We start from the raw sequence: 10,995 nt of genomic DNA on the forward strand, positions 1-10,995 counted from the left end.
GTGTCCATGTGAGGGGGGGTGGGGGTGGAGCGTTGCGCCAATGCCTCTGATGCACAACAAAGGAGGCACTTGCCAGTGGCAGTAATAAATCCTGTACTGCACTGGCAAATGCCTCCATTTGAAACAACCACGATCCAGGGCAGCCGTAAGCGGGGCAAGCGCAGCGGTACATTACAGTGTATGTGTCCTATCCACTTTGGAGCGGAGTGGATTTTATAAAGTACACTATAGCGGCCGCAGCACTTTATAAAATCCAGTCCACGCCTTTTTGTAAACCCACCCCCGCCCTATTTACAGTAATAAGAATACAGTAACTTTATTTAAACAGCACATTTTCTCATTTTTGACATTTTCCCACAGTGCCAACAGATAATGTGATTTATACGGCCTACACACATGCCGATATTAAGGCATTTTCTAAGTGATTTTGCTTAGTTTTGCAAAGTCGCTTAGCAAATGCCCTCACATCGGTGTATGTGTGGGGGCTGTATCGGCATCCGTGCGCGTCCCCGCGCGTCTTTATCGGTGGCCGAGATTGATGGACAGTGTCCATCAATCTAGGCATCGGCAGTGTTCTCCCACCAGAGAACACTGGCGCTGTCCGCTCGCTTAGCACACAGAGCTGACAGCTCGCTCTGTGTGTGGGCTGTCAGCTCTGTGTGCTAGGCGATAGCGGCGCAGCACAGCCCGACCTAGCATAGCTAGGTAGCCCTGCACACATCGGCATGTGTGTAGGGCCTATAAGGGTCACTATACACCTTGACTGCATTGTCTAAAAAGGACATTTACATTTGAATCTTGTATCTGTCAAAGGAAAAATAACACTTATAGCCTCCCCACTCCAAGTACACTAACTCATTAGCATTTCTATCTGGTAAAGCTCTACACCACCAACCCCCACTAATGTATTGTAGTTTATAGGATACTGTATTTGTGAGAAACTGAAATACTGTATTTCTTCAATGTTGATTAAGATCTAGTTTCTCAAAGCTGGATAAATACTGTATACTGTACAGTACTGTACTGTACTGTATGTGCAAATATATGAAAATAAAAAGTCGCTGATGAAAAGGAGACATTGAGCAATATGATTGCTGGCAATATACAGTATTAAGTAAGAGTACAGTAAGTTTATTTACAGTACATTAAACAGCACATTTTCTCATTTTTGACGTTTTCCCACAGTGCCAACGCTTGGAGACCAGGGCACCCTGCCAATGGTGGCCGACACAGCCCCCACCGCCTCAACAAGCGGCGCCGCTCCATCTGAGAGTAAGTCCTGTCATTTGTTTATTGAGTTTGTGTATTTTTTCTTTCTTTCCAACTTGTGTCTTTTCTTGGCGTGCCGTTAGCCGACGCTCCCAGCGTTGGCCAACGGCAGCCTAGCGCAGTCAGCGTAGTGTCCCTGCGGCAGCACTGCGTAGTCAGCGTAGTGTCCATGTCAGGGGGGGTGGGGGTGGAGCGTTGCGCCAATGCCTCTGATGCACAACAAAGGAGGCACTTGCCAGTGGCAGTACTAAATCCTGTACTGTACTGGCAAATGCCTCCATTTGAAACAACCACGATCCATGGCAGCCATAAGCGGGGCAAGCGCAGCGGTACATTACAGTATGTGTCCTATCCACTTTGGAGCGGAGTGGATTTTATAAATTACACTATAGCGGCCACAACAATTTATAAAATCCAGTCCACGCCTTTTTGTAAACCCACCCCCGCCCCATTTACAGTAATAAGAGTACAGTAAGTTTATTTACAGTACATTAAACAGCACATTTTCTCATTTTTTACATTTTCCCACAGTGCCAACGCTTGGAGACCAGGGCACCCTGCCAATGGTGGCCGACACAGCCCCCACCGCCTCAAAAAGTCATTGGAGAGGCCGGATCAGCCCACCACCTAGTAAGTACAGTACATGTTTTTATCTACTGTACAGTATTTGTTAGTTTGTAAATACAGTAGGGGGACAACTGTCTGAATTTTTTTCCCCTATTTTTTAAGATTGTGTGCGTCTACAGTATTTCTCTCCATGGGGCCGATTCTGATGTTTTCTCTATAGTATACAGTATTATGAATGCAAGTGCTACTAATAGACCCCAGCTCCATTCCATCCCCTCTTACGCATGCGCAGAAACACAAGTGTGTCTGATTACGCTCAACTCTAAACTACAGTAGTCCCTCTGTGTCTCTTTGCATCCATACAGTAAAATACTGTACTGTACTGTACAGTATATCCTCTATGCTACAGACAAGATTGTTCCCTATTGTACAGTGTACTGTATCACCAAGCTCAAATTGTGGTGTTATTTGTTTTACAGACCTGCAATATACGGAAGATGCCCAAGACCAGGAGGATGAAGAGAGTGTAGAGGGCGACACGTGGAGCACTTCATCCCCAGAGCCACAGGAACACCCCTATACTAGCCCTACAGAGAGTGAGGTGGCAGTGGCAGAAGGTCTTCCTCCAGCCTCGACCAGAACTCCACCAGGATGTAAGTACCGTACTCAGGGCTGGCACTATAAATCTTGGGGCACCATCCTGTACATTGATCTCTCTGGGACACCTTCCCCATCACGCTTACAGCAGTTAGTAATGGTGTGGATCACGGGGGGAGTAATACTGTAGTTTCGAGTAGGGAGGTACAGTAGTGTGAGAGTAATAATGCAGAGCAGGGAGGGAGGCTGTGAATAATAGTGTGGTGGAGGGTGGGAGTAATAGTGTTGAGTAGAAAGGGAGGTAGTAATTGTGAAAAACAAGGTGGGACCGTGGGAGTGGTGCTCTTTATTTGTACTGTATTTTTGTTATTTATTCAATGTTATGCCAAGTTTTGTCTCCCTGTATTGTTCCTTTGTATGGCGCTGCGAAACACTTGTGGCGCCTTATATATAAAATTATAATAATAATAGTGCGGAGCAGGCCGGGAGGGTACAGTAGGAGTAGTAGTGTGGAGCAGGGAGGGAAGGTGGGAGTAATGGTGTTGAGCATTGAGGGAGTTGTGGAGTCCACCTGTAAAGCCATACAGTATACTGTACCTACTGTACAGTATGCAGTACAAAATTCCCTCAATAGTGCCATTCTGTATACTGTACAGAATGACCCATACTGTATGAAGAATGCCCCCCTTTAGTGCCTACAGTAATTATGCATTCTACCCCCCCCCCCTCCCCCCTATCACCTAATGCACAATGCCCCCTGACTTGCCCCCTCAACACTCACTGCTGCTTCTGCTGCATTGAATACTGGCCTACAGTATGGATAGCTGTCCTGAGATTCTGTCTCCAGGAGCAGCTGAAATGGGAGCTGCTCCATCTGTACATTACTGTACACAGAAAGTTGTGCTCCACTATGACAATTCTTATGACTTTATTGGTGTTCATACAGTACTGTACAGTACACTAGTGTACAGTACTGTATGTGCTGCAGTATGAGACACTACTGTTCAGTACTGTACAGTACAGTATTTGTACTGTACAGTATGTACTGTACAATATGCTGTACTGTATTACTATTGTTTCAGAAAATGAACAAACATTTCTTTTTCCACAGTGTATTCCCCTTGTCTACCTTGGCAGTATGACAAAACTCCTCCCCAACCATGTAAGTAGTAGTAGTAGCAGTACGTTTATTTATAAGGCGCCACAAAGTGTCCACAGCGCCGTACATACTGTAGCAAACAAAAAAACAAATTACAAGGTAACGTACTGTACAGGGTGTGTTGAAAAATACAGCATACTGTAAATAGGGGTATACTGTAGCTGGTAGAACTAAAATCAGCATCAGTTCAGAAGTACTGTAGGTGTCGAAATTGTTGAGGAGACTGAAGATGAAGTACAGTAGATGAAGGGAAGAACAGGACAGGAGCACAGGTGAGGTAAAGAGGTAGGGTGAGTACGTAAGGAAAGAGGGCCCTACTCATAAGAGTTAACAGACTAAAAGGAGGACGAACGAAAAACAATAGGATACTGTACTGTAAGTACTGTAGGAACAGATGGGAACGGAGGCAGGATAGGAGGATCAAAATAGGTTAGGAGGAGGGATAGGCTAGTCGAAAAAAGTAAGGAGGTAAGGGAATCAGAAAGCCTGATGGGTGGCGGGAGGTTGTTCCAGGAGGCGGAGGTAGAGTGGCGGGAGAGGAAGATGAGCCTAGCAGCAGCGTTAATAATGGATTGGAGTGGTGCAAGGCGTGTTCGAGGTAGCCCAGAGAGAAGGATGTTGCAGTAGTCAAGGCGGGAGATGACAAGAGAGTGAATGAGAATTTTGGTCGCGTCAGTGGAGAGGAATGGTCTTATGCGTGAGATGTTGCGTAGGTGAAAACGGCAAGACTGGGAGAGAGCACGAATGTGGGGGGTGAAAGAGAGGGAGGAGTCAATGATGACACCAAGGCCGCGCGTTTGGTCGGTGGAGGTGATCTTGGTTTCACCAATGCTGATGGAGATAGTGGGAGAAAAGGGTATGTTCGGGGGATGGAAGATTAGAAGTTTAGTTTTAGCCATGTTTAGTTTCAGTAAGCGTTGGGTCATCCAGGCTGACATGGCCGTGAGGCATTCGGAGACCTTGGGCAGGAGTGATGGGATACTGTAGGTCGGAGGAGTAAAGATACTGTAGATTAGGGTATCATCAGCATAAAGGTGGTAATGGAAACCATAGGAGCTGATGAGAGTGCCCAGAGAGGTGGTGTAGAGGGAGAAGAGGAGAGGGCCAAGGATTGACCCTTGGGGAACAACGACTGGCTGCGGGGTAGTAGGAGAGGAGGAGCTCGGAGTGGAGATGGAGAAGGGGCGATCAGAGAGGTACAGTATGAGGTGAACCAGGAGAAGACCGTGCCAGTGATGCCAAAGGAGCAGAGTGTGTTGAGCAGGAGAGGGTGGTCAACAGTGTCAAAGGCAGCCGACAGATCAAGCTGGATGAGGATAGAAAAGAGGCCTTTGGATTTAGCCGATAGTACTGTAGATCGTTAGTGAATTTGGTCAGGACAGTTTCAGTGTAATGTAAAGGGCGGAACACGGATTGGAGGGATTGGATTATCTACATTTTTAAAATACAGTAAAGTACAGTATGTACAGTAATACAGTATACAGTACTGGTTGAAATTTCATAAGCACTTTTTGCCTCAAATTTGCACATTTCAGAGGTGCGGTTTTTAGTGAAACTAAAAATCGCATCCAAATCAGCTACTGTATTTAATGGGATGCGATTTTTTATCCATTTACAGTATCTGTACTGTACAGTACAGTATTTTGTTTTTCACATTGGGTAGAGGTTGATAATTACAGTACTGTATTATACTGTAGTAAACTGACAGTGCTTTTTTTTTTTTTACAGCAACTCCTGCACCCTCGTTCGAGGAAGAAGACCAACAAGGTACAGTACAGTTTTGTACTTCTTAATACTGTAACTTACAGTATTTTTAAACCTTTTTTTTTAATTAAGGCTTTCACCACTGTCTCTCAACCTTATTCCCCACACGGTGCCTTGTATCCAACCCCTCCCCCAGTGCCTAAGTTTAAACCGTGACTTTCAGCAAATTCCTGCCCCTGGGGCTAAGCCTCTGCTTGGCAACATCATGACGTCAGGCCATCTGCCAGTCATGATTCCTCTTGGCCTTTTTGTGCCTTGCTGAATGCAGGAGCTTATACTGTATACAGTACAATACTGTACTGTAATGGGGGGAGCTGGTAAATGCACACCTTTTGTGTGCCCTCCTTAACCGGGCAGAAGTGTACTCCAGTGAGTGACATCACAACTGGTTGGACACATGTACAGTTAATGGATGGATACTGTAGTTGTGATACTGTATCAAGCAGGTCTCATTGGCCACATTCAGTACAGTAATTAGTATAGAACTGTAACTGCGTGCACTTACAGTACATTTCAGAATAGAAAATAATGTGCTGTACAGGAATGTACTGTAAAGGAATGTACTGTAAAACTCACTGCATTTACAGATACTGTAAATATTTTTTCTCATAAAACAGGTCACAGGCAAGATGGAGGGCAGGTGCCATTGGGCCATGGGCCGCCACCACCCCAGAATAGAGGTACAGTATACAATAACACTGTAATAATGTTTACTGTAAAGTACTCAACTTGTATTACTGTTCTAAAACTGTTCATTTTTTTTTTTTTCACAGATGCCATACGAAGTGAAATAATGACACTTATTGGGACTGCAAATCAGCTGTTTGATTTTATTTTAAATAATTTATAAATTATAAATTTTGATTTAAATGTGCAGTACTATTTATTTGTGTTTTTATCCATCTTAGTAGCAGACTACTATTTTTTTTGGGTCGATCACCCCGCCCATGGAAACTGAGCCACCAGGGCAATCCCTGGCCCGCCAGCCGGCCGACCCAGCGCGCAGCATGTCACTTGCCATCTCCCCGGCAATGGCACAGTGGGGGTTGAGGTGAGCGAGCTGGCTGCCTCACTAATCCACTGTCCCTTTGCAGCATTGGGCATCTGGCAGCGGGTATACTGGGATTTAAGATTGGACTCCATGCAAAGCAGCAGAGATTTGGAGACAGGGAAGTTATAAAACAAGTCCCATTCTACCCATCCCCCCCCCCCTTAATGGAATTACTGCGGTGAATTACAAGGTGAGCAGGAGCCGGGGATGTGGACGGCGGCGCTGCAGGGGGGGATCGCAGCAGGGATCGGAGATTCCTGCTGCGGTCCACCTTAATACATTTCAGTGCTACTGTACTTAATATTTGTGCATCTGTGATCTGCCAATGTGCATTTCGCTCTCTATAAGCTTTGTCAAGGCTTAGTAAGCCTTTGTCATAGTAAGCCTTGACAAAGCTTATAGAGAGCGAAATGCGCATTGGCAGATCGCTGTAAACTGTTTGTTTGTTTGTACCAGTGTTTGCTTTATTAACTGTAAAATATTTACCTAATGTATTGTGGTTAGAGGTAGCGGGATAAGAGAGCGAGTACTAGCTGCAGGCAGCGTGAATAAACACGCTAGCACACACAGTGTACTAGTGGGAATATACCCCCTGATTGCGAAGGCACAGTATTGCAAGGGAGAATCACTACAGATCTCCGGCTGCTAACTGAGCGCACACGCTGATACGCGCGGCGAGTACAAAGGGAACAGTCCCTGACAGAGACTTCTGTACTCAAGCCCGCCACCTTACCCGCATATTTAACTTGCCCTAGGTGTATATATATAACTGAGAATTGGGTGTGAAGATACACATGGACGCACCCTAAATATCCACGTGTATACTACTGCCATAACTAAGTAACAGTGCCTGCTTCATGATACCAGAACATATGCTAATTTAAGCCACTCAATTGCAGACACCCAGAACTGGCTATATCAGTACAAATCAGTGTTTGGAAGCTGCGTGTTTTTGAGTGGCCTAATATCTATAAAAATGCATGAGTAGTATGTAAAACCGCCTGCAGTATGAATAAACGGGAATCCCTCTGCACATTACAGTAAATTACTCCACCTGTTATAGCGGTAATTTAACGCACAGAGAAAGCCAGCACTAACTAACTAAGCTTGCTTCTGTGGCCGCAATATCTCGGATGGAATAGGAGACAACATTACCATGATTAAATACTGTATTTGAGTGATATGCAGAGCGTATACGCAGATACACGCAATTAATACTGCGGGAACACTCCCAAACGGTGGGATTATTGGATCATACTAACTACTTTATCTGTCTTATCAGCTAGCCTGCAGATGCATATATAATAGATGACATACTGTGAATGTGTATAATCAGGCATCCCACATTGTCGATATATGCATCAAAGCATAACCACTAAACAGTGCTTGCTATAAGGTGCAATAATATAGGTGGACTAAAGCCATACTAGCACAATATTTAAAACCAGCTATACCAGCACAATCAGTGTTTTAAAGTCACATATATATGAAAGCACACCTTATGGTCTGATACAGATACCCTGCATGCACATTGGCAACGCTATCTCTACATCAGTAGCGGAAACAATAGTATTAAACCGTCGTAGCGGTAATTATATATTCATACAGACTCAGCAGGCACACATGTACTGTAGCCCGTTTCTGTAGTCGCAATATTCTTGACGGGGAAATAAATAGCAGTGTTCTCATGAATTGCACAGTAGCTACTGTTACAAGTGTAGAATAATTACTTCTGAAGGCAACATTGTCCTTTAGCAACAACAATACTGTAGTTGCGAATACATATAAACCCACACATTCAGTGACTATATACCCCTGACCACACTAGAACTCACTGGTACAATACCACTGATAGTTATCACCAAACTATCAGAGCAAACCTGATTAAAACAACAGTTTACAGATTTTAATCTTATTTTCTTTTCTTATCTATATTCATTACTTTATTTTAATACTTCGCTATCAATATCCCTGCCACAGGGACTCGTTATACCAGGTCACCAGACAATTAATAAAATTGACCAAATGGAATAATAAATTATGGCCTTTTACCTTTAATTGCATACCAATAAAGAACATGTACAAATTTTTATGTCCCATGGGACAATGTGGATGAGGAGTGCATCCCAGTGAAAACTGATTTCTTTCCTTCTTTTTCTGAACAAGTCAAACGCTAAATCAGTTAAGAGCACCCTAAAACCAAGAGAAACAATATTTATAAAAAGTTTCTTCTTTGTTGAAAAAATCCATCCACAGGGATATATTCCCAAAACATTATTTGGTGCGGGTCATACTGTATGTGTGTGTGTGATCCTTGCCACGTGCAGCAGCTCTTCGGCCACGGTCAGATGGTGGGCCAGGTGGAGCAGATGGTGGGGAGGGGGTGGATCGTCTTCCCCCTCTGGCAGCAGGGAGTGCTGATGGTGGTAATGTACCAGAAACGGATGACATTAGGAGCCTATTGCTGGCAAATAGCTCCACCATAAGATCATTATGGCGGAGGAGGAGGTCATTTTGCCGCAGGGCTTGATCAGCCAGCACCTGAAGGCTAGCAGCAATTAATTGCTGGGTGGCAGTCATAGCCTGCAGGCTCTCAGCGATAGTCTGCTGGCTGCTGATCAAACCCTGCAACACCTCCTCGGTCCTACGCACCCGCTCTGATGCCGGCCAATTCAGCCGCGGTCAGTGGCTGCTGCTGCTGCACGGGCCTGCTACTGGGGCCAGGTGGCACAGACTCCTCAACCTCCTCAAGAGATTCTTGACCAAGCGGTGGGGATGCTGGTGAAAGAGAACATTACAATTACCACACATTCCATGCAAAATTAGAACCAGCTACTTATGGCATGGCAAATAATTACCTTCAAGAGAAGAAGCCATGACTTCCGCTGGGGACTCGCTGTCCATGGTGCTCACCCCCCGGACCTCCTTGACTGCAATGCAGCACTCGGCCATCTCTTCCAGGGGGGTGAGCTGCAGCTTTCCAGGCATGGGGCCAGCCCCAGAGGTGTGGCTGTGTTCCCACCGCTGGGTCAATTTCTTCTTGAGGTTCGTTTTGAAGTCGTGCCACCTGCAATCAAAGTTTACATATTAATACATGTCACTCCTCGTGTTTGCTGTAGCACCCATTGCAATCTGCAACATAATACAACATGTGCCTCATGACACCAAACTTAGATTATATTAAATTTGAAAACCAACCCTTAGAAGATACACTCACACTCACCCTACAATAACTATCTATTAAATGACATGGCAAACATGTCTGTGGCTCCAAGCAACGTGACCGCCCATTGACCAACTCCATCTAATATCTAATGTAAACATTACTGGTCTTGTACTGCTCAAATGTAACACACATGAACTTGCCTCTTCTTAACGTGCTCCATCTCACAAACTTGTGGAGCCACCGCATTAATCTCCGCCGTTATGTCCTCCCAGATCTTCCATCTCCTTGTGTGTGTCAACCGGTCCTGTGGACACTCGATCCAATCCCGTGCCCGGGGCACCAGGATGGCAAGCTCCTGCGCTTCGAATGCCATGTTTCTGGTGGTTGGTTCCTCTGTTGCCCTATTTCGGCCACGGCCACAACCACTGGTACCGCCACGACCACTGGCACCGCCACTGCCATGGCCACGGCCACCTGTCGCTGTACTTGAAGTGCTGGCCAGGCTACTCTGTTGGGAAGCCACCTGCTGTGTTCCCAATGATTCTGCTGAGGCTGAAGATGGGCCAGCTGCCGATTGGCCTGATGTCGATGGCCCATCTGGCTGCTCTTCCCCCAATGGTTGGTCTGGGTTGATGGGGACATAGGTGGTGCTGGAGTCCATGCGTGCAAATAGGTCCTGCCACTCCTGCTCTTCCTCAGATAGAGATGCAGACATATGTGCAACAACATTGCATTTGTCAAACACACCTTTATATACTATTTCTGTAATTGGCGTACATCAGCGACACCCTGCGGTCCATACGGCCACGTTCCGTACGGCAGCGTCAACCATGCGGCGCATAGGCCACGCCCCTAGCTGCGGAAAATTATTTGAAAAAAACCTGGCAAACTTAGTAAGTCTGATTTAGTAGGTAAATGCAGATTTGTACACCAATGACCAAATAAAACTGAGGTCAGACATGAAATGTATATGTGAATGTACATCTGTACTGAGCACTTGTTTGGTATGTAGTACAAATGACAATACCCATTCCATATGTAAATCCAGTCCACCACTTAGGCACAAGTAATCAGTGCTAGCATCCAAATCACATGTGAAAGCTCTCCAAATTCAGCCTTGATGTTAGCTACTTTTCATTCCACCTCTCTAGTATGGCCCAGTAGAAGGTAAGTGTACACATGGCAGCATGGCCTAATATTGGGAAAAGGTCTGGCACTATTTGCTATGTTTCGGCTGCATAGCTTTCACTATAAAATAGCTGTTTAGTACCTTGTTGAGTTAGGTGTAAGTGGCTAATGATGCAGACTATTTCACCTGTTGCTTATACCCATGTTTGGTGAATGTAATAGATTATATATAATGGGTTCCCATCTTATTTTACACTGTCTGTTTAGGAGATAGTAAGTAATGGCATGGTCTGC

The 10,995-nt window shown here is 45.2% G+C and overlaps 1 protein-coding gene across 2 annotated transcripts; it reads left to right on the top strand.

Moving 5' to 3' along the window:
* The first annotated feature begins 573 nt into the window (after positions 1-573).
* Positions 574-6,401, top strand: LOC146062560 (uncharacterized). Of its 2 annotated transcripts, XM_083174663.1 has the most exons (7): positions 574-1,272; positions 1,801-1,899; positions 2,316-2,489; positions 3,545-3,595; positions 5,321-5,359; positions 5,974-6,036; positions 6,130-6,401. In XM_083174663.1, exons 1-7 carry the CDS (start codon positions 1,218-1,220, stop codon positions 6,204-6,206), a joined length of 558 nt encoding a protein of 185 aa, XP_083030789.1. In that variant the 5' UTR covers positions 574-1,217; the 3' UTR covers positions 6,207-6,401. The 2 variants fall into 2 exon arrangements, with proteins under 2 accessions (XP_083030789.1, XP_083030790.1); XM_083174664.1 differs by lacking the exon at positions 3,545-3,595.
* Positions 6,402-10,995: the final 4,594 nt, after the last annotated feature.

Source organism: Crinia signifera, chromosome 3, assembly GCF_055691185.1.
Source record: "Crinia signifera chromosome 3, ASM5569118v1, whole genome shotgun sequence".
NCBI classification, from domain to species: Eukaryota; Metazoa; Chordata; class Amphibia; order Anura; family Myobatrachidae; genus Crinia; species Crinia signifera.

What these genes read in the sequence shown, in the direction of transcription:
- LOC146062560 (XM_083174663.1), top strand. Translation starts at nt 1,218, where the DNA reads ATGGTGGCCGACACAGCCCCCACCGCCTCAACAAGCGGCGCCGCTCCA. An exon ending in CGGCGCCGCTCCATCTGAGA is followed by an intron (nt 1,273 to 1,800) that starts GTAAGTCCTGTC and finishes ATTTTCCCACAG; the next exon opens with TGCCAACGCTTGGAGACCAG. An exon ending in GACCAGAACTCCACCAGGAT is followed by an intron (nt 2,490 to 3,544) that starts GTAAGTACCGTA and finishes CTTTTTCCACAG; the next exon opens with TGTATTCCCCTTGTCTACCT.